The sequence below is a fragment of the Phanerochaete carnosa genome (assembly GCF_000300595.1).
Source record: "Phanerochaete carnosa HHB-10118-sp unplaced genomic scaffold PHACAscaffold_4, whole genome shotgun sequence".
NCBI classification, from domain to species: domain Eukaryota; kingdom Fungi; phylum Basidiomycota; class Agaricomycetes; order Polyporales; family Phanerochaetaceae; genus Phanerochaete; species Phanerochaete carnosa.
Window position 1 is genome coordinate 1,477,320 of NW_006767631.1, and position 21,075 is coordinate 1,498,394.

At 54.5% G+C, this 21,075-nt stretch overlaps 9 protein-coding genes and 1 non-coding gene across 10 annotated transcripts; 7 read left to right on the top strand and 3 right to left on the bottom strand.

Moving 5' to 3' along the window:
• Nucleotides 1–10: 10 nt before the first annotated feature.
• Nucleotides 11–2,429, bottom strand: PHACADRAFT_253905 (uncharacterized protein; the record flags this gene model as incomplete). Its single annotated transcript, XM_007394436.1, has 5 exons — nucleotides 11–360; nucleotides 410–1,195; nucleotides 1,245–1,424; nucleotides 1,485–1,704; nucleotides 1,981–2,429. Coding segments are annotated over 5 exons (1,756 nt in total), but the record flags the coding sequence as incomplete, so codon positions are not given.
• Nucleotides 2,430–3,008: 579 nt separating this feature from the next.
• On the top strand, nucleotides 3,009–5,073 carry PHACADRAFT_253906 (glycosyltransferase family 69 protein). The gene is made up of 6 exons (XM_007394437.1): nucleotides 3,009–3,110; nucleotides 3,164–3,280; nucleotides 3,333–4,094; nucleotides 4,143–4,472; nucleotides 4,532–4,718; nucleotides 4,772–5,073. Exons 2-6 carry the CDS (start codon nucleotides 3,173–3,175, stop codon nucleotides 4,903–4,905), a joined length of 1,521 nt encoding a protein of 506 aa, XP_007394499.1. The 5' UTR covers nucleotides 3,009–3,110; nucleotides 3,164–3,172; the 3' UTR covers nucleotides 4,906–5,073.
• Nucleotides 5,074–5,366: 293 nt separating this feature from the next.
• Nucleotides 5,367–6,397, top strand: PHACADRAFT_253907 (uncharacterized protein). Its single transcript, XM_007394438.1, has 2 exons — nucleotides 5,367–5,757; nucleotides 5,810–6,397. Exons 1-2 carry the CDS (start codon nucleotides 5,577–5,579, stop codon nucleotides 6,328–6,330), a joined length of 702 nt encoding a protein of 233 aa, XP_007394500.1. The 5' UTR covers nucleotides 5,367–5,576; the 3' UTR covers nucleotides 6,331–6,397.
• A 141-nt stretch (nucleotides 6,398–6,538) lies between these two features.
• PHACADRAFT_t61 lies at nucleotides 6,539–6,625 on the bottom strand. Its single transcript has one exon. It is a non-coding gene; the product is annotated as a tRNA-Ala (tRNA).
• Nucleotides 6,626–6,732: 107 nt separating this feature from the next.
• PHACADRAFT_253909 (uncharacterized protein) lies at nucleotides 6,733–8,738 on the top strand. The gene is made up of 7 exons (XM_007394439.1): nucleotides 6,733–7,169; nucleotides 7,228–7,674; nucleotides 7,728–7,808; nucleotides 7,865–7,987; nucleotides 8,044–8,262; nucleotides 8,319–8,428; nucleotides 8,484–8,738. The coding sequence occupies exons 1-7, from the start codon at nucleotides 6,744–6,746 to the stop codon at nucleotides 8,647–8,649; spliced, it is 1,572 nt and encodes a 523-aa protein (XP_007394501.1). The 5' UTR covers nucleotides 6,733–6,743; the 3' UTR covers nucleotides 8,650–8,738.
• A 290-nt stretch (nucleotides 8,739–9,028) lies between these two features.
• On the top strand, nucleotides 9,029–10,744 carry PHACADRAFT_194252 (uncharacterized protein; the record flags this gene model as incomplete). Its single annotated transcript, XM_007394440.1, has 6 exons — nucleotides 9,029–9,237; nucleotides 9,310–9,374; nucleotides 9,454–9,800; nucleotides 9,853–10,209; nucleotides 10,268–10,599; nucleotides 10,660–10,744. 6 exons carry the CDS (start codon nucleotides 9,029–9,031, stop codon nucleotides 10,742–10,744), a joined length of 1,395 nt encoding a protein of 464 aa, XP_007394502.1.
• Nucleotides 10,745–11,061: 317 nt separating this feature from the next.
• PHACADRAFT_54914 (uncharacterized protein) lies at nucleotides 11,062–11,666 on the bottom strand (the record flags this gene model as incomplete). Its single annotated transcript, XM_007394021.2, has 2 exons — nucleotides 11,062–11,124; nucleotides 11,187–11,666. Coding segments are annotated over 2 exons (543 nt in total), but the record flags the coding sequence as incomplete, so codon positions are not given.
• Nucleotides 11,667–12,083: 417 nt separating this feature from the next.
• Nucleotides 12,084–14,133, top strand: PHACADRAFT_253913 (uncharacterized protein). Its single transcript, XM_007394441.1, has 8 exons — nucleotides 12,084–12,137; nucleotides 12,194–12,739; nucleotides 12,792–12,880; nucleotides 12,933–13,099; nucleotides 13,159–13,272; nucleotides 13,336–13,515; nucleotides 13,582–14,053; nucleotides 14,110–14,133. Exons 2-6 carry the CDS (start codon nucleotides 12,232–12,234, stop codon nucleotides 13,388–13,390), a joined length of 933 nt encoding a protein of 310 aa, XP_007394503.1. The 5' UTR covers nucleotides 12,084–12,137; nucleotides 12,194–12,231; the 3' UTR covers nucleotides 13,391–13,515; nucleotides 13,582–14,053; nucleotides 14,110–14,133.
• A 679-nt stretch (nucleotides 14,134–14,812) lies between these two features.
• On the top strand, nucleotides 14,813–16,243 carry PHACADRAFT_207861 (uncharacterized protein). The gene is made up of 6 exons (XM_007394442.1): nucleotides 14,813–15,102; nucleotides 15,176–15,278; nucleotides 15,343–15,493; nucleotides 15,552–15,663; nucleotides 15,733–15,870; nucleotides 15,927–16,243. Exons 1-6 carry the CDS (start codon nucleotides 14,872–14,874, stop codon nucleotides 16,215–16,217), a joined length of 1,026 nt encoding a protein of 341 aa, XP_007394504.1. The 5' UTR covers nucleotides 14,813–14,871; the 3' UTR covers nucleotides 16,218–16,243.
• A 625-nt stretch (nucleotides 16,244–16,868) lies between these two features.
• On the top strand, nucleotides 16,869–21,048 carry PHACADRAFT_207862 (uncharacterized protein). Its single transcript, XM_007394443.1, has 5 exons — nucleotides 16,869–17,179; nucleotides 17,237–18,127; nucleotides 18,188–18,238; nucleotides 18,290–18,862; nucleotides 18,919–21,048. The coding sequence occupies exons 1-5, from the start codon at nucleotides 16,988–16,990 to the stop codon at nucleotides 20,938–20,940; spliced, it is 3,729 nt and encodes a 1,242-aa protein (XP_007394505.1). The 5' UTR covers nucleotides 16,869–16,987; the 3' UTR covers nucleotides 20,941–21,048.
• Nucleotides 21,049–21,075: the final 27 nt, after the last annotated feature.

Here is a 21,075-nt window from a genome sequence, read left to right on the forward strand (position 1 = left end):
ACTATGTCTTGGCGGTAAGTCTGATTCTTACATACTTATTATTATCGTAAGACCCATGTACATGGAACGCGGCATATAGTTGTGGTCTAATAAATCAAAGGAGAGCTGGTCTATGCAAGGAGTGAGCCGCGCATTGCGGGTATTGGAAAGTGTGCCAGCGTGCCAGGTTTGTCCGTGTTGAACGCTGAGGGGTACTGGACGCCTCACTAGGAATTGAAGGGGAGAATGCGACAGCACAATCACGTGGAGAAGATACCGATGATCTTGAATGGTGGTACGTTCCTGTCGTCTTCTTCGCCAAGAAGCTGACATTCGACGTAGTGCGAGCCACGCTGGACGTAGTGGTCGATGATCTCAAGCCTGAAAGACAGTGTAAGCGAGAGAAAAAGCCAAAGGGGAAGTAATGTACGTGGGGATAGCTTCCGAGATCTGTGCGGAATTCTCGATGACGACCGCACCCGGGTAGTTATCATCCACCCAGCACTCAATCGCACTTCCCAGGCCGACTTCGCTGGCGGGTTCCTTGAGGTAGTAGATGCCTATGTCACCCGCGCCGACCTGCAAGCCGACTCGGAGCTTGCTCGTGGGCAGACTCGAATACCAGTAGTGCGCGTGGCTGTTCAGCTCCGCGAAGCCGGGCGCGGGGTGGAACACCTCCCAGCCGCTGCCAGAGAACATCGATGGCGGGAGTGGGTTGATGAGGTCGTTCGCACTCACGCAGAACGGCGAGATCTCCTCGAACGAACGCTCAAGGTAGTCGGCAGGGCGCGAACCGATCCGCGCCTGTGGGACCTTGAGGTTGGGGTACAGTTGTTCGGAGAGCTGGCGCGAACCAGGCTCAGCAAACGCAACATGAGCTGGGTTGGCGTTCACGCCTGTATCAGCGGCCTCGGGATCCTCAGGCGCTGCCGCACCTGCTGCGCCCTTCCGCTGCGCTACACCGCCAAACAGGCCGCGAGCGTCGGTCGGGGTCTTGGCTTTCTCTCGGTACACCGCTGGACCGGGACCAGGAGTGAGTTCGGGAGCTGTGCCAACTGCAGAGGCCCATGCAGAGCATGTCTGAGACTGGAAGTAGGAGATGAGGACGTCAGAAAGGAGTTCGTGGCCTTTCGAGTTAGCGAGGATCGGGTCGGCGAAGTACTGTTGTACTTGTGAGGGGTTATGGAGGTACAAGGGATACAACAAAGGTTTGGCGCTAGACCAGAATTAAGCCTCCGTGTGAACGAAGGACACACACGACATACCTAATATGAGGAACGTCATAAAACTGTGCTACGAGGGTGTGCCATCGGTCAGGGCCAAGGAAACCGCTCTCTTCAAGGGCTTGGGGACTTGAGTGTCCAAGTATTAATACAGCAGGCTGGTCTGGACGTATGAGTAATGAGCGAATAAGAAGCTCGAAGTTATCCATTGACTGGCGGTCTCTTTCCAACCGTCAGAGATAATTAGTTTTCGGTAGCAACCCTATAAAGCGAAAAACGCACCCCGCATCCTCCACGTCCAATTCCACGATGACCAGGTCGGTGACTTCTGGTACATGGTGGGTGTTACAAAACGAAAAGTATGCCGAGCTTGTTCGACGCATCGCGCCATTCGTAAGTTCAGAGGCAGGGTGAGGAAACACGCTGTTCCACCAATTGAAGAACAGTGAGGGGTAACATGACGGCGACAAGGGGTCATCGCCAGTACCGTGGCATGCAGATACTGTAAACAGAAGATATCAACATCCCGACGCACAGGCTTGTAGCGAATAGATAACGAATTGCTGGGCGTTTGACGTATGGCACGCGCACATAGCTGACAACTGAGTGACAGCTAGCACCACTGATAGTGCCCACACAGGTGGGCCTATGGACGAGAAACGAGATGGGAGGATAAAGGAGAAATGCAGCTATCTGAGCAAGCGATACTTGTGTCTTGAAGACAGCATGCAGCAGTTTGACCACACACCGCGAAACGAAATAGCATGCAGAGACTCACCAGAGCCACCAACCACGCTTATCGTAACAGGTAGACCCTGCAGAGCTCTGGTGATGACACGCTGTATCCGCGCACCGGTGCCTGTATGAAGTCTCGTCTTCTGAAGTGCAACAGGATCGTACTTGTCGGCCAGCTCGTCACCAGGACCAAGCGCAGGACAGAAGGTGAACGGTACAGGGCTCCCTTCTGTGACATTCAGGTAGTTCCTCGGCTTTGCGTCGATATGCACGGGTCTATATCTTCCGTAGTATGACGTGTCTGACGGCAGTATTGAACGAGTGAAGAGGACAAGTCCGAGGAAGACCACAAGAATGAGCCATATCCTGTTAGTGACACCAAGGGTCTTCTGGTTGAGGCGGGAAGCCGGTTTTTCTGAAAGAGAGCCCATGCGAGATGGCGGTAGTGGAGGAGAGATGTGGGCGAACCCTTTTCCTACGCGTCGCTGCATTCCAGATGGAAGCGGTCTTGGTCGAGGTGAAAGGCCTCGTCAAATATCATTTACCGTATAAGGCTCACATCCGTCGTTTCACACGGCAGTCACTCGCCGTGTGGACTCGTGCACTGAGTGAAAATCCAGCGAATTGACAAGAAAGTAGTTTGCAGCGTTGACCTCCGGTGTTGGAGGCGTATGTCGCCCCCGTCACTGCTCTTGCACAAGCCAAGACCGAAGGAAACATGGTTACCGAGAGAAATCTTGATCCGGCGATCACATAGAGGCTAAAATTGCACTCGGCACCGTGACACTGTAAATCTAAGCTGCGCATAGCTCGACGTGCGCAGCTGGTTGGCCCTCGCCCTCAACACCGCGGACAGCGTGCTCGACATCGTCGGCGACGAAACGAGACGATGAGACGGGGTCGCTTCGCCGTCAATCAGGAGCTGGAGATGCCAAGCCGAAGCGCGACGCTTCGCCCGATCCGGAAGTCGATCAAAATCTAGACTCTTGGTTCCGTCTTCACGTCGCTGGTCGGATTCGCCCGACCACCAGAGGCTGCCGCTCCTTTCTCCACGAACAACGCCGCCTACGACCCACTTGCACGACAGCGATTGCTCACCTCTGTGAGGGCTTCAATCTAGCTTTAGAGGGATCTGCTGGATGTGCGACGAGACGAGGTCGTAGCTTTCGACAGGTACGTGGCTCGCCTGGTCTCCTGCGAATGCTTTCTAATTTCTCTGACCGCAGTCTGCAAGCATGCAACCTAAAAGTAGCAACCCGTTGACCAAACTACCGACATGGGTGTCCATCTCCATCGGCATTTTCATTGGGCTTGCTGTAGCCAACCTATTCACCTCGTCAGACGTGAGTTCCAGGACGCTTTGCTTGCGCTTCTGTTCGCATTAACATTGGAAAGTCCCGCACATTATGGAGAGGCGGCCACTCGCCATTACCGCAGAACATTCACACTAGCTCGAGGCACCCCGTAAGCGTGCCCACGGAGGAACAACGCCTCCGCGTCCTGAAGCTTCTGACGACACTCTCCCCGCATTACACAAAAGAATGCACACGAAACGCACAACCACTTTACAAGGAGCAAGCTCAGGAACGATATGACGCGCTCATTGGCCATCTACCACCAGCGCGGACATCGTGGCTCGACGCTATCCGGATGAGCACTGGCTCTGAGGGCGACTTTGTCCCGCCGTCAAGACCAAGACACCCGGATACCCACAAGTATTTCTTTGCTATCAATCTGTATAACTCATTCGACATCATCCCCGACCTTTTCGCCACTCTCTTCCGCGTATCCTCTGTCTTGGGCTACCAAAACGTATATGTCTCGATATACGAGAATGGTTCGACAGATCAGACGAAGGCCCTGCTGCAAATATTTAACGCTCTGTGCAAATCGGTGGGATTGCGTGTGGATATTCAGACATCTATGCGTACCCGTGGCGCTTTCAACCACCGTATCGAGTACCTGGCTGAAGTCCGGAACGCCGCCTTCGTGCCATTACACGATCTGCGTAATACTCAGAACGAATACTTCGACACGATCATCTTCATGAACGACATCTTGCCATGCGTGGATGATCTCCTGGAGCTGATTTGGCAGAGTCGGAAAAACAACGCAGGTATCACCTGTGCGACGGACTATATGTTCCACGAGGAGCTTGTGAGTGTCCGTATACTCCTGTGTTACTCACATGCTCATACCATGTAGGGATCCCCCGTGTTCTACGACAACTGGGTCGCGCGCGACATCAACGGTACAGCACTTGAGAACGCCCCCTTCGAATCCATTTTTCACCAACCCCAATCTCAAGAACGTTTCCAGCAACATCTTCCCGTCCAGATGCAGTCCTGTTGGAACGGCATTGCCATCATGGACCCTGCGCCGTTTTACGCGCCGCCCCATGTTCGCTTCCGCATGGCACGAATTACAGAGGGAGAGTGTTCGGCGAGTGAATGTAGTTTGATTGCAAACGACTATTGGGAGGCGGACTACGGTCGTATCCTGATGGTTCCCAGAGTGAAATTAGCGTACGACAATGTGAGTAATACATTCTACTCCTCGCTATGAGCTACACTGAAGTTGTTCTATTTGTCCAGCGGGTGTTTGAAATCATTCACCCGCCCCGCAAGAACTTGACGTCAATACGAGGCTACGTCCGGTTAGGCGGGCTTCCCGATAATCCGCGTACAGATCCCCAGGATCGCCAGTGGTTCGGCCCCCATGACCGACTCTTTACTGACGAGGAGAATGAACCGCTAGACTTCCTGCCTGGTCCCGAACACGGTGTGTATCATTAAATTCCGTCGCACGGCATGTAGACTTACTGTGACGCGCAGTATGGTGCTGGGGATGGGACGGTGCAGGCGACCTTGACGGCCCAGATGTTGACCCTATCTGGGAACGCAGGCCGAATCACACCACGATGGTCGATGCCGTTAAGGTGCGGCATCGGCGGAATCTCAACACATAGCTGCGCGAGAACGACTGCGCGCGACTGTCACGGCCTAGGATGAAGTCATGTGTTTTTGGGCCGCGAGCATTTCTCTTTTAGATGCTCTGCATATGCTTTCGATATCTATCATGCAGGGAGTACACTCACCTTAGGACGTATAATCATGAGTATTTAACTAGCCATACCTGAGACCAATCCGAAGAGCAGCTAGCTTGACGCGGTTTCTTTGCTGAGCTTGAGGCTGGGCGCTTCGTACATAGACAACCTTCTCAACGCCCCAGTGTGCTACCCTTTCGTAGTCACGAGTGTCGTTTCTCCAGGGAACACTATCCTGACCGTATCTTCGTCTACTTGCCACCTATAAGAACGCAAGGGCTGCTGCTCCTGGAACGTCTGACCCACCATCTGCGACATATGTGGGAACCCGTCCTTGCTGACGTCTTTCAGCGCGTGTGCGACTTGAACCGCACGCCAACGTCTTCCGTTACCTCTTGTTACCTTTGATACCTTTAGGACGAACGCACCTCATTCTCCGAGCGGTGGAGCTACTCACGCCCGTCGCTCTCCACAACAGAGAAATACCAAGGAGCTTTGCCTTCAAGTACAAATCTGCCGAGCTCTTGGTGGTGCTAGAGACCTCGGGTGTCTAATCGCCCTCTCCTTGCGGCCGCCTAGTCTTCTATCCTCAAATGAGACCGTCTCTTGGACACCTGTTGTCGTACAATGCAGTTGTGCTGGGCAGCGTAGCGTTGCTGTTCTCGGGGCTCATACAGCTCGCCGTATCGTGGATGCAGATGCAGCACCGAGCTTCACAACAGTCCTCATGCGCTCGTTCAGTTCCTGTGTCAAACGATTTTGAGAAAGATTACAGTGCGTTCCGCCTTCACTTCCGGCCTTCTGAGCTCACATCTGCTCTGTGCAGGCTGGGAAGGAGACGACTATCCCCCGTACCTCCCTCTAGATCTCGGCGAGCCCGTTGCGATGGTGCTCGAAGACTCGCGGCACTATTCGCTCAACTCCAGCGAAGCTGACGCAGAGTGGCTCTCGATCTATCCTGGTGGCCAGCTCGGCTTCGTGCATCTAGGTCCGCAGAAGCGCTTCTTCAGCCTGTCGCTTTACCACCAAATTCACTGTCTGGACTCGCTACGCCACGCTATTCTCAATGGGAAGAGTCATGATGGGGAGCAAGGGCACGGACATGGGCACACGAGGAAGCGTGATGTCGAGCATTCGGCGCACTGCTTGAACTACCTGAGGCAGACGATCATGTGTGCCGCAGACTTGACACTAGAGCCTGAAATTGTCTTGGGATCAAGTGATGTGGGAGAGGGCCTGGGAGCTGTACATGTGTGTCGGGACTGGAGCAGAGTCCACGAGTATACGCGGCAGAACTGGCAAGGGTGGATGGAATGGCAGGTTCAAAGCTTGATAGGGGAATCATAACTGCAGGAGATTGTCTATACTCATTGTACTCGAATTCCTGCCAGTTCTTGTTTTTCACCGACATCTCATCCTACTAGTGACCGAGGTTTCATAACACTACGGTCAAAGCTAAACGATAATTCTGAGCAGGTGAAAAGCGGGAAATTTGGAGTCGTGGACCAGCAGATATTTTAATATTTCCAGTTTTATACGCAGGATGCAGCAAAAATGGACACTGGGAGGATTGAACTCCCGACCTCACGCAAGCAGCGACCCAAGATGCGAAGCGTGCGCGCTACCACTGTGCCAAGTGCCCACCTCTTTTCTCAATATTTACGTCCATCTATAGTGATCTAATGCCTGGGATGTGCATCGACGCGCCTTGAGTACATACCTAAGTTGCAGCTAACGCATCTACACAGACCCTCACCACGATGGAGATGGACATCGATGAGCAGCAACAAACCAGGCGCACTGGCGTAATGCGTGTTCTCCCTATTGACGACAATCACCCCTTTGACCTCGACCAATACATATCAAACTATACAGGCAGAGCCCTCGTCGACCGGCTCACCTTCCTTATTCCTCAGTGCCCCACCCTCGCTGTACAAGCTGCACAGGTAGCAGCGAAACATATCAGGAACATGCGCGATACTTCTCTGTACTCTCACCTTTCGATCGCGTATGAACAGGCTCAAACCAACGCTTCATCTGACGCACCCCTACCACCATTCCATGAAGTCGTGAGCATCGATCAGACATGGATCGAAGAAACAAACAGGAAGAACGCAGATGAGCGGACTAAGCTAGAAGTAGAGCTGAAGACATATAGTAGCAACATGATCAAAGAGAGCATACGAGTCGGTGGCGTCTCCTCTGTTACTTGGTCCGTGTTGTGCTTACCTCGTAGATCTATAGATGGCTCATCGCGACCTGGCAGAGTTTCATCGTTCCGTTGGAGATTATCAGACTGCCCTTAAACACTACGCCAAGCTCAGGGAATTCTGCACAACGAGCCAGCATGTATTGGACATGTGTATCGCTGTTCTCGAGCTTCTCATTGAGCAGCGCAACTACACGCATATCCCGACGTATGTCTTCAAAGCAGAACCTGCACTCGACGCATCTACCAATGCGCTACGATCGTCCACACATATTTCCGCTTCGTCTGCAGCTACACCACACGCGGCGGCGACGGCCGCACAAGCAAGCAGAGACCGCCTCATGAGTGAGCGTCAGAAGACGCAAACGAAGCTCGAAGTGGCCACCGGTATTAGTCATCTTGGGCTTGCCTCATACGAGAAAGCTGCCTCAGCATTTGTGAGAGTGGGCAGCGCTGCAAGCCTGGGTGCGTGGGCGACCAAGGTATGCCAGCATGAAGCCAGCAGCCATCGTTATCTCATTCACTTTGCGCATAGGTTATCCATCCATCTGATATCGCAATCTATACCACGTTGTGTGCCCTTGCAACATTGCAAAGATCCCAGATTAAATCACAGGTCTGTCTCAATGACTGCCATACATGCCTACACTTCTCAAGCTGTACCTACCATAGATCATGGAGAACGACACCTTTGTTTCCTCATACCTTGAGTCTGAGCCTTACATCCGCGAACTCGTAGTGAACTGGCTTGGTGGCAAGTTCAAAGCAGTGTTGGAAAGCCTCGAGAAATATTCTGTGAGTACAGCGCAACTCTCCGTTGATAGATTTCCTTGACCACCTGTGACGCACAGACCCGGCATGCGCTATTGCCGCATTTGGCACCACACCTTAGCAGTCTTATGCAACTCATCCGTTCGCGGGCAGTTGCGCTCTACTTCAGGCCTTTTGCGACTGTCAAGCTCGAGAAGATGGCCGCCGCTTTCGGCTGGACTATCAGCCAAGCGGAGTGTGAGGTCGTTCGTCTCATTGGTGAGGGTGACATCAAGGGACGAGTTGATCGTTTGGGCAAGGTGCGTGGTAAGCTTCGTACATAAAGGTATATGCCGAATGACCTTCGCTATCATAGATTCTGAGGGCCCAAGAGACTGATCAGCGTGCCGAGCTGTTTGCGCGAACCATGAAGGCCGGCCAGGACATGCAAAGTGCCAACAGGAAGCTACTGTTGAGGCTCAAGTTGTTCGTTATTAATATTATATCATCGTTGCCGGTCCCCTCACCTTCCTTTTTTCAGGCAACAAGCTGACCTCATTGTCAAAGCTCCCAAGCAATCTAATCAGCCACAGCAAGGCTCGCAGCAACCCATCCAGTCCGCCCCTTCGCAAAGCGGTATAGGCGGGTTCGCAGGCAAGGTGCCGGAGATTTTCACGAACATACTCAGCATGGGTTCTGGGGACTGAACGGGTATGATGATAATTCACACAAGGTCTCTGTCTTGCCGAGCAACTGTTGTATCATACAATGTATGTGTAGACAAATTCTGAATCAGTGCCCTATCATTGCACTGTTGCTAATACGAGGAAGTGATCGACGGTATGCCATAGAAAAGACTTATGGCCTAAAAGACGGAATGTTACGCGTTCCTAGAGATTTTCACTTAGGTCAGCGAAGCTTGCATGCCGGCATGGAAGATGCTGAAGTTTCGCTCGTTGCCACCAGCGCTTCTGCGCTGATTGTTTGTCGCTGTGTGTACGCCATCCTTTAGGATGGGCGTCTAATCGAAAACTTACTTATTCCCCTTTGGCGCGACTTCCTCCCTTGCCGGTTCCATTGTCGAATATGGCGGTCACCTCGAGCTCCAAGGTGGTCACAACATCTGCTGTCACTTCCAAACGGAACGGAAAGAAGAGTCTGAAGTCAGCCATTGGCGCGCCTTCGCAAAGGACGCAGAGCAGCAGGAAGGGTAAGAAGGCATGGAGGAAAAACATCGACATCGATAACGTAGAGGAGGGGCTTGAGGAGCTAAGGGTTGAGGAGAGGGTTACCGGGTGTGTACTAAGAAATCTGTTCTGTTTGAGGTGTTTGTTAAGGAATAAATCTTGTGGACTCGTGGCTTAAAGCTCGACTCTGCACCAAAAGAAGGACGAGGACTTGTTCACCGTCGATGTGAAGGGTGATCACGAAAGTGCGCACATGACATTGTCAAAGATATCGGATGCGCTATTGACTTGGCTACCTTTCACCACGTCATATTGCCTCTCCAGTCCGAAAATCCATTCGTCCACGCTTCAGCACCTCTCAACTCACCTACACCAAGATCCTACAGCAGCGCTCTGCGGTGCCTGCCGTCGCTTCTCGCACGACCTCGTCAACACTGTCATATAAACGGAAGCTCACGCATGAAGAGAAGGATAGACTTTTGCGAATGGGCAAGAAGCCTCGCAAGGGTCCATTCAATGCCATCATGGACCATACAGAGTTGGGCTCCGGCAGTGCACTGCTGGAGCTTAGCGAGGCCGCCAAGAAGAGCGGGGGCTACGACGTCTGGTCGCAACCACAGGAACAGGAGCACGAGGAGACAGAGTTCATACCGAAGAAAGTATTGCCGAAAGTAGGTTCTCTGCTTGTCGGCGTACGTTCGCATAATTGATGTTGAATACCAGAAACCAGAAGTGGACCATCCGAGGAACTACATCGCTGTACCCGCAGTCCCTTCTCCACATGAGGGCACATCGTACAATCCACCGGTCGCCGCACACACCTCGCTGATGCGGCTAGCGGTTGAGGCCGAGGAGAAGCGTGCGAGGGAGGAAGAAGAGCTCAAACGGACGAAGGAGCAAACTGAGCTAGCGCGCAGAACGACGCAGGCAGAGGCTGTGGAAGGTGTTGCTCTTGGCATGGCCGTTCCGGAGATCGTAGATGACGAGGAACAGCGGGAGGTTGCAGAGGTACCGACAAAGAAAATTCCAGAGAGGAAGACGAAGCAGGAGAGGAAAAGGGCTGAGAAGCTGCGGGCAGAGGTATACTCTATAATCACTTTATAGGTCCATCCGGCATTCACCATTGTGTCCTCCTTAGAAACGTCTCCTCGCCGAGCGTGCTGCCCAGAGACGTCTTCTCGCCGCAGTGCCTGCCGCGAAAGCTCTGCGCAAACGCCAAATGAAGCTCCTTCGCGAACGCCAAGCCCAGCTACGCGGGCGCCACGAGCAGCAGACGAAAGTCAAACTTGCCAGGGGTCTCGCGGGTCAGAAGCTTGGAAAGCATACCGTGCCTGAGGGCGAGATTGACGTGCAGCTCGGCGAGGATTTGTCAGAGAGCTTGCGGACGCTCAAGCCGGAGGGGAATCTATTCAAAGATCGGTTCCTTAGCATGCAGCAACGTGCACTCATCGAACCGCGCGTGCCTGTTCTGTACGTATCCCGGAACGCTACATTTAATCATGGCATAATTGACATTATATGCTCCTACAGACCAAAACGCAAGCCGAAGCTCAAGCAGTACGAGAAGCACGCTTGGAAGAAGTTTGACCGTGAGGAGAACGATATTCGGCTTTGAGCGTTAGCTCAATTTGTCCCTTGTTGCCGGAGCTATTTATCGGTCCGTATGTATATCATGCTATTTTACTTCGGCACGTTGTCGGCCAGGGCTAGCCCTCAAGCCCGCAAGGCGTAATGCGACAACGTGTGCCCGTGATTTGTGAACTGCGTTGTGGGACTCCCGGTGACTGTCCAATTATGAGCAAGCTAGCTCCGGAACTTCCAAGCAGATTGATAGAACGCTGCATCCCACGAGAGTCTAAATCCCGTCTTTCTGGGTATATATACGAAAGGCTACAGTGGGCGGTTGTTAGGTGTGGCAGGCAAAATGTAGCTCTAAGTACGAAGCCACGCCGTCTTCGCAATCTTCTTCAGCCGTTTTTGCTCTTTGAATCTCTCCTATATCACACGGCAGTATGAGAACCATAGGAACAGCACCCGAGACAAGGCATCGAACGCACCAAGTCTTTCTTCGTCGGCTTCTTCTTTTTCTTTCCCTCAGCCTCTTCCTGCGCCTTACGCTGTTCAACCTCCTCTTCCCACTCTCCAACGTCAAAGTAAGCCTCGCTCATGCGCCGTGCACGCTCATACTCGGACACATGTGAGGGATCGCGCCCGTCCGGACGCGCAAAAGCACCCGTACGCGCGTTGAACTTCGCCGTGTACGTGAAGGCTTGAGGGGTGGAGGACGTGCCCGCGACGAGCGACGGGTCCAAGTACGCCAACGAGGGATCGATACCCTGCGCCGCCGCAGCTGCCTGGAGCGCCCCGGCCGTGGACGTGAAGGCCTGTGGGTCAGAAGACGAAGATGCGACAGGAGAAGCGGAGGAAGATGCTTCGAGAGGGTTCGTCCACGTCGTCTCCTGGGTCTTGGAGTTGTAGAAGTAGTAGGCGTTGTGCACGGGCGACCATAGGGCTTGCCAGTCGCCTGCGGAGGCCGTTGCCAGGCTCACAGGCAAGGCAGATGTGTCTGGCGCATCGACTGGCGCTGCATTCGGGCCTGTTGATACAGATGCAGCGTTGTCGGAGGCTGCAGTACTGGCAGAAGATAGGTCTGCCTCGCCAGGCTCGGCCGACGGATCTTCAGATTCGCTGCGAGGTTCCGATGAGGCGCTTTCCTCGTCTGCCTCGTGGTCGACCTTTTGGCGTTTCGGGGCGGGTGCACCGTCGGTGGGCGGGGAAGCTTGGCGGGGAGAGGGAGAGGGAGCGGGGCTGGTCATGGTTCCAGGGCAAGAGCGGGCGTCTGTTGAAGCGCCACGACGGGCCTGGCCAAGGCCCAAGTCCCGGGATCTGCTGCCGGGCACTATGCTACGCCTCTTTCCCCGTCTCCACCACCATCCTAGGTCAAGGTGCCCCCGCACACTTTCACCAGACGCCTATTTATCGTGTATTTTCATTCATTTACGACAAAGGTGTGTTACGCGGCACCGTGTAACTCAAAACGCGGCCTGCTAATGAGCTTCAGCAGCATTGTAGAAGACAGATTTCTTTGGAAGACGAATAGACATGTCACGATCGCCAGAGTACCCTCACTACATTCCCCTCCCGCCTCCCCCTCTTCGTTCAGCCATGAAGCATACAGCCCCACGACCGTCCACACCGTCGCATGCATCTAACTCCTCCCCCTTCCGCCTCTCCCAGTCACCTCAAATGGGCCCTTCTTCCTCCAGGCCATCATTCTCTCAGGCGGCAAGCTCTGGCTTCCTGGCGTTGGGGTCTGCTTCAGCCCCACAAAGCCCTCGCGGAGGCTTGTTACCACTGCCAGCTGTGGTTCAACAGGGCTACACACCCAAAGTTGGCTTTGATACCTTTGAGGATCCTCAAGCATCAATGTTCTCCTACACGCTGCATGTACAGAGTGAGGGGTACTCACGGACGAAGAACACTCGCGTGTTCCTTTGCGCCTCAAGCGCGGACGAGAGTGGTATGCAGGCGCTTGAGTGGGCATTGGACAGCCTTGTCCAGGATGGAGACGAGTTCATCGTATTCCGAGGAGTCGACGATGGGGACTTGAGTAAGTCGCAGTTGATTCAAACACGGCGAGTGAAACTTACAGAATGATCTAGACAGGGAACAGGCCGCGTACCGAGAAGAAGCACGCGAGCTGATGCGCCAGGTTCAAGAGAAAGCCTCGGAGTATGATGCCGATCGGAAAGTGCGTTTTCCGGTGCACTCATACCGATCCCACCATCGCTCATTGGCATCAGGTGTCGATCATCATTGAATTCATTGCGGGGAGTGTAACGAGTAGCATCGACCGTCTGATCGCACTCTACCGCCCTGATTCCCTTGTTGTCGGTACCAGGGGGCAGAGAGGTATCATGCAGACTTGGGGAGCTGCGCTTGGCGGCTCAAGTGTCGGCAGTGTGTCGAAGTGCGTCTACGCCACATTGCATGCTCGGGGTCACGCGACTGACTACGCTTTTTCATCAGATATTGCTTAAGCCACTCCCCTATACCTGTCATCGTGGTCAGACCTGAGAGCAAGGTCAAGAAAGTTCTTGCGAAACGGAAAGCTGACCCGAAGCGTGGCAAACACTTTGATGAGTGAGCGCGTTCACGCCATAGCCCTTCTATCTGAGGTGGCTGACTACAAATTTACCTACGTAGGTTAGCGAAGACTGGGAGACAGTCCGTCCCAATGTACTCTGCGTTGACACGATAACGCTGAGTATATCTCTATCGCACGCTTGCGCAACCTTGTCCTGGAGTCATCTGCTGACACCCGCCTACCGCTCCAGAAGCTTCAGCGTGGGATAATCAGCGTATAACCAGATCTTGTAATATACTGAAAGTAGAAGTTTTTATCGCTAAAAATTCGTATCATATTACTTTATCCTCATATTCTTCATCTAGGTGCCCAGAAAGCAGCGTCTCCGTCGTTCCAATTTCCCTAGAATTGAGCGGTTGAGCCGCGCCAGTTTATTAGGCACTCTTCCACGCCTCTTGGCGTCTGGGTGTGCCTGGTAAGGCCCACCGCCTACCCGGCCGGCCGAAAGCCGGCGGTGGGGAGCGCCACGCACGACGGTCATCTTGTGTCCTACGCTCTCGCCTTGGATCCAGCGTTGTAAACTTGCTCGGCGCCGACTTCCGCGGCAAGCGCTCGACGCGAGTTCACGGCCCCTTTCACACACAGTAACGTCACTTCCGCAGACCTTGTCAGTGTTTGGTAGTACAACAAGATACAGCCTGGTATTTGGAATCCATTGTGAAACTACTCATCGACATCTTGCCAGTACCGCAGAGGCTCAACATGCCCGTGCACCAGCCCAATCTTTATCTTCGGCCGCCCAGCAGACATGCCATGGAATACGAAAGCAGACCCAGTGTGAGTTCCCCACTCCCTTAATGGAGTTCGTTCACGCTATACGCCGTGCTTGCTAGCTTGAAGTAATGCCTGCCAGCACACAATATAGAAGGTAGAGAACCGTGCGCACTACTGGGGCCAAGCATCTATCAGATCGGTAATCTGATTTTTAGATGATGCCGTTGCTCCTAACGACCAATCAACATGATGCCACAATTTCGAGGCTCGATTTGCTCCCAAGAGCCGCATGATTTGGCAGTGATAGGCACAGATGTCGGCCTACGATCTGTTTGTCTCCTGCACTAGGCGATATCACCATTGTAAAACATCAAAGAGCCTCCAAGGCGCGAGCGAAGGCCCCCATTTGGCAGTGTTTATTCGACCGGGGATTGCATATATAGGCTGCCATTTGCACCTTGATATAAACATCCCCGCTTGCCACTACGTGCTCTTTTCAACTGTACCACATAGTTCTCAAGCACTGCTGTGCCACTACGCCGTCGAGCTCTCATGTCACAGTCGGCAACGTCAAATATCACAAGCTGTCCTTATTGGCAAGATGGCACGCCGCAGGCTTTCGTAATTATTTACGAACTATTACCGTCTATGTGCTCCGACACCGTTGGTATACTGCAATTTTTGCTGCCTGAGACTGCAATGTTCGGCGAGTAGATCCAGTGTGTTTGATGTAACCAGCTGACACCAGCCTACAGGTGCTTTCTCGCTCTTGATCATTTTATCTACGTTTATCCTTCTGCGAGTAACGTAAAATCAGTTCTGAGGTTCTCGCTGAGTATTTCACCAGACACAACGGCTTCCAGCGAATATCCCGCGTTTTCATGGCGCTTATATGCATGGTTATGTACGCCACAGCAGCCGCACACCTAGCTCTGGCGGTACAGTATTCCTTTCTCAATGCTGCCGCCTCAACGTCGCTGCAAGCTGCCGCCTTCCAATGTGCCATGGAGCTGTTTGGCGTGGCGAACCGCGGCTGTGACAGAGGAGATGCCACCGCGACCGCATCCTATACAGTGCCTTCCTGTACGGCAACCCCTCTGCTCATTGTCAACGTACGTGGGACTTTGCGGTAGCAATGTCGGTATTGATACTCACCATCGGATCGACTTCGCACCACCCCCACAGATGATTCTCAGCGATTCTATCGTCCTGTGGAGGGCTTGGGTTCTGTGGTCTAAGCGGCGTCTTCTCACTGCCGTATCAACTCTCTTAGTCCTTTCCACGCTTAGTGAGCTGCCAGCTGCGCACGCTGGACTGCAAACGGGTATACTAATAAAACATTCTGCTCATAGCCATGTCGATATTGAATGTTCGCAATATCTGTAAGGCAGAACCCCGCACCACGGAAGCTGAATTTACCACCGACGTTTACGGCCTTTCTGCTTTTGTCCTATCACTGCTGACGAACACCTGGACCACATCTCTGATTGCATATAAAGCATGGTAAGCACACCTGTTGTTAGATCAATCATCAGTCTTGACCGGGAATATGGGCTTACAGGGAGCACCGTCAGTCGGTAAGAAAGATGTTCAAGGACGGAAGTATAGGCGTGCGTACGGCCAAGATACTCGTGCTCTTCGTGGATTCTGGACTGTTGTACTGCGGATTTTGGGTATGTAATCGTTCATCCTTGCGCCACTCATATATCGATAACTCGAAGGTTCTCACATGGACTGTCTAGGCAATTCTAGTTGCCTACATTGTCATCGACGAGTACTACTTTATAGGCCCCGGAAATGACTTCACGATCAGATCTGTCAAATGGTACTTTGTTACGCGCATACGACAGGTATTGGGCACAGTTCTCGTTGACGTCATTGTGAGATTACCTTCATCGCAGTTATCTCTCGCTAATCGATCTTTCCCACGACGCAGGGAATGTACCCAACAGTCCTTGTTCTCCTTGTTTTCCTCACAGATTTCACTGTGGAGGGTGCAACAAAAATTATGGGCACGACTACTACACCTATCCAGCCGCTGGAAACGAATAGACCTTGCGGTGTTACACTATCCAGCGACGTGATCGACTCAACAGCAAGGGTGATCACTAGGGACAGCGGATGTGATCCGTACACCCGGAGTATCATCGCCATCCTCAGTGATGATGGCCTTGAGAGGAAGGACCCCACAAAGTCTAGTAATACTGAGCACACCCCATGCACTTAGCGCGGTCTCAGTGGACACACCGGTGCAATTCTAGCTTAGTCTTTGCTGTAGGCTGGGTCGCTGCTTGTGCGACAGAGAACCTCTGGACTACTGGATTTTGTATCTGAGCATGCACCATACTCAGCTCTACATAACAATCAGTTGAGACCATGAATCCTGTCTGCATTTGGGCGGCCCGCCCGCTCTGCCTGACGCGCGTTGTTTGCGCGCCACAAAGCCAACACCAGCGATGTTTGCTCCTTCTCACTTCTGACTGTCCTAAGTCTATTCCAGATGCTCTCAATACATACAGATTCTGAACTATAGCAACTGAAGCTGAAGTCCTGACCGGTGCCTTGCGAAGCTGTAGCATACGTCTTAGTGCTCACGTGAAGTGTGATCGAAAATGAAGCACTTGACCCGGGCCAGTTGGTAAAGTACTTGTTATACTGTCTGTAAGGATATGTGTTGTTGCTACGGAGCAATATCAGCAATATCGACACACCGGGGCGGTAAGTCATGGCCAACCGTCCCACGGACGACGGGGAAGGGCCTGGAAGCCCGCCCGACACGACTCTGACAGCTGTGTCGAATGCGCGCGATCACATGACCCTACGCCACGTGGCTTACCCGAGTCGCGTCGCGTTCAGCGGCCCAGCGCTAAACAGCGACCTTTTGAACGACTTTGTCGATTGTCGAGAAAGCCACAACGACGACACCTGCATACGCGGCGGCAACCGCATGTATTTTAATTTTGAACACTTTGACGACTTGACACGACAGTGCACCCAATGGACGCAAGCGAAGTCGGCATATTCGGCACTCTCCGCCTCATGAAGCGGCTCGAGCCTGACAAGGTCGTGGCCTCATATCCCATCGATGATGAGGAAATCACGTTTGGAAGGGACCCAACATGTAGCATCAGGCTATACTATGAAAGTGTGAGCGGGCTTCACTGCAAGATGATCTTTCGGGAACGCAAGGTGCGTACCCTTCAAGATGCGGATCATGGGTGCTCAACAAACATCTACAACTTTCAGGCATTCTTGGTTGTCTTAGGTGTTAACGGTATCATTGTTGACGCATGTCCTGTATTCCCCGCCACCGATTCCTCTAGTGGGCCCGTTACCGTCCCTCTTCCAAATAACTCGAGTATCGAAATCCACAAGAAACGCTTCCAGTTCTCCTATCCCCCCAAGGAGCTGCGCGAGACCCTTATCAACACTCCAGCGAAACAGAGCGACTCAAATGTTGACCGTCGCCGCAGACGTCGCACCTTGCGGATGTCCATGATTCAGAGTGCGCAGGTCTTCACGCCGCGCCCGAGCCACGACCCGCGCGAGAACCTACGCATCCTGAAGACGCCAATCAAGTCGCCATTCACAGAATCCTATTCTCCTGCAAAGCGTAGAGTGAGCTCACCCTTGAAACGAGGCGCATACATCCCCGAGGAAATTGAAGAGGAAGAGGAGGACGAAAACATCGTGCTCGTGGAGAGCAACCACCCACGAGTTGTCGAGGAGGATCGTGACCTCGTCATCCTAGAACACGTTGTCGTTCGCGAACCAGAGCCTGAACCCGAACCCGAGCAATCACAGCAGCAAACTGCGCAATACCCTATCCCTCCGTCAGCCCAGCCGTCGCCACAAGCCATGCAGACACCAATTCGCCAGCCCCGCTCATCTCTCCATCGTGCTGTACTTTTGCGATCCGCGCACCGGACGGCCTTGCGGCGCGAGATGGAGATGGAGGACGAGAAGGAGGCCGAAGAGGTAGAGGAGATCTTTGAGAGGGTCGAGCAGATGCAAGATCTGCGTGCTGAAGACGACGAAGACGACGAAAACAACGAGGCGCAAGAGGAGCAGGAACAACAAGAGCAACAGCAGGAGACTTCGCGAACGGTCTCGGGATGGCGAAAGAGTTTGGATATTGTGAGGGGATGGGCGTTTGGAGGATCTCCTGCTACGCAGTGTACTGAACGTGACACTCAGGAAGGCAACGAGGAAGATCATGAGCAGGAGCAGACCGTGCCGGAGGCTGAGGTGAGCAGCACTAGAATCAAATTTGGGACCAACGTTGACATGTCGTGGCAGTTCGCAGAAGGTGAAGAACCTGAAGAAACTCCCGCCTCGGAGCCAGATGACGAACAAGCTGAGTATGAAGAGTATGAAGAGGAATACCAGCAGGAGGTTCATGAAGACGATGAAGATACTATCGAGGTTGAAGAGGAAGAAGAGTCCCAGTATGAACCTCCCATGCCGCCTCCTGCCATGCCTAGCCGCGGGCCCTTCGCTGTCCCGCAGAAACCTCTAGGCAAGTTTATGACACCCCAGGCACCGCGTCAAATTGACTTCGGTGGTATGAAGAGCAAGTCTCGCAGCCATGTCCGTTACTCAGTTGGCGGGTTCACAACTGGAGGAATTTACGGTACTGGTACCGTGCCATCGACTCCTGGCTCCTCTCATGGCTTCTCGGGCCCAAGACGTGTGCGTGTCGTTGAGCCATGGAAAGTCGATGAGATCACTGTGCCGCTCAATGATGCAGAGGAGCAGAAGGAGGAGACTCAGCAGAGTGAGACAAGTGCCCCTGGGTGGCCTGCCACGCCTCGACGTAATGTGCCGCTGTCCCCGTCAAAGAGAGAGAGGTTGTCCGAGGAGGAGCGCAAGGTCAGATATGCCACAGCTTCGGAAGTAAATCCTTGCTAACGAAAGAATTCCTCCAGGCAATTATCCAAAGACGGAAATCTCTTCTTACAGAGCCAGACTTCTTTGGCGGACAAACACCTGGTCGTCGTCTGTCACTCCATCCACCTCTGTCCCCCATGAAGTCCCCAACAAAAGCACTCGCCTCTTTCGACGAGTCGCTAGACCCCTCTTCCTCTACTTCGAACAACACATCCGGGGCCCTTGAAGAAGGCAACAGGGAAGACACCTCGATATTGCTCGCACGCATGAAGCACATGGTTGAAGACGCGAAGCGACGGCAGAGCGTGGGCCCGCGGGCGTCGCTCGCGAGCCGCACGCTGCCGATGCCACGCAAGAGTAGCGGTGGCTTCTCTCTACTCGCGCCCGAGACAGATAGCACACCCGTCAGGCAGATCTTCGTCGAGGATGCCCGCAGCGATGAGGACGGAGAGCACGATGAGGAAGAGGACGTGAGCGACAAGGAGAACGGGGGAGCCGCGCCACCGGTGCACACGCAGACGCAGGAGCTCAGCGAAGAGGAGCACGACCAAGACGTGCACATGGCTTCTGGAGACAAGAATGTGCATCCTGAGGAGCAGCCGCGGTTCAAGGCGCCCTACCCAAAGGCAGCCATAGAGACTCCGCGCATGGACGGCCTCAAGCACATGTTTGGTGCTTCTCGCACAGAGGTAGCGACTCCCTCTCTCCGAGGCGTCCGCGAGATGTTCAAGAAGCCGGCGCAGAGTGCGGTGCTGGAGACTCCAGGGCTGAAGGGTGCGCGACAGATGTTTGCTCGCGCTGAGGGCATTGCTGCTGCAGGCTCCTCCCGACTTAGAGGCATGCGTCAGGAAGTCCCGTCGACGCCTGTATTCGAGGGCGTTAGTGAGATGCTGCAGACGCCTTCTGGATACGGGGCGACAGCTCAGACCGAATCGGAGCCTGAGCAGGAGGACGAGATCGAGCAGGGTGTTGAAGCACACGACGAGCAGCACGAAGGAGAGGAAGAGGAAACACCTATTGCTAAACCTCGTTCAAGGAAATCCCCCTCAAAGCAAAAGACCCCAATTACACGTCGCACCTCTCCTCGGAACGCCCCTCCACCTGGACCGACCATCGAAGAGCCCAGCCTGCCCGCAGTGGACGAGGAAGAGGCCGGGCCCGCCCCAACCAAGCGTGGCAGCCGCACGACCCGCGGCAAGGCCCCCGAGAACGACGCCGAGCCAGAGATAGAGTCGGCGGCGGCACGGCCGCGGCGCACACGCAAGACGACGGCGTCGCCCGCACCGGGGGAGGAGGAGCCGGGGACGGCGCCCCGGACGCGGCGCGCGCGCACGAAGACGCCGACGCCGCAGCCCGAAGACGCGCGTGCGACCGCGACGCGGAGCCGGCGGCGCGCGCGCACGCCCATCGCCGAGGCGGACGAGGAAGAGGCAGACGCGAACACGCCCCCCGACTCTGTCCCTCGTGCGCCCTCGCCGGAGGTGCCGCCGCCTCCCGAGGCGGCCCCGGCAAGATCGGAGAGCAAGGTCCGCCGCGCCCCGAGGAGCAGGTTCGTGCTCGAGGTGAAGGAAGAGGAGGAGGAAGAGGACGTCCCTACGCTGCCCGCGAAGCGTGCGGAACCGGGACCTGCTGCGCGGGGCTCGGGCGTCCCGCGCGCCGTGCGCGGGCGGCGGCCTGCTGGTGCGGCGGCGGCGACGGCGGCGAGCCTCGCACGGACCTCGAGCATCCCGCGGAGCGCCCCCGCCGCGGGGCGAGGCACGAAGGCGACAGCGACGGCGCCGACGTCGACACTGCTGCGCCGGCCTGCGACGGTGCCGTCCGCGAAGCAGGGCGCCGTCGCCGAGTCTGCGGCCGCTGCGCGGAACAAGGAGAACACGCCGAGTGGCGACGACGAAGAGCCGGAGAGGCCGGCTGCACGGACGGCGTCGAAGATCGCGCGGGTCGGGACGAGGACGGTCGCGGGAAGGACGCGCGCGGCGTCGGTTGACCAGCCGGAGAAGCCTGGTGAGGTCGGGAAGAGCAGGGTGAGCAGGTCGAAGGGCGCGGCGACACGGAAGTGAGCGCGAGGGCGGGGGGCTGCGTTTCTAGGTTTTTTTTTTTTGTATGTCCGCGCTATGTTTACTCGTTTGGTAGTTGATGAAGTCGCGATGGTTACAACCGTTGTCGAAGGGCTTTGTGGCGCGTGATGTCCAAAG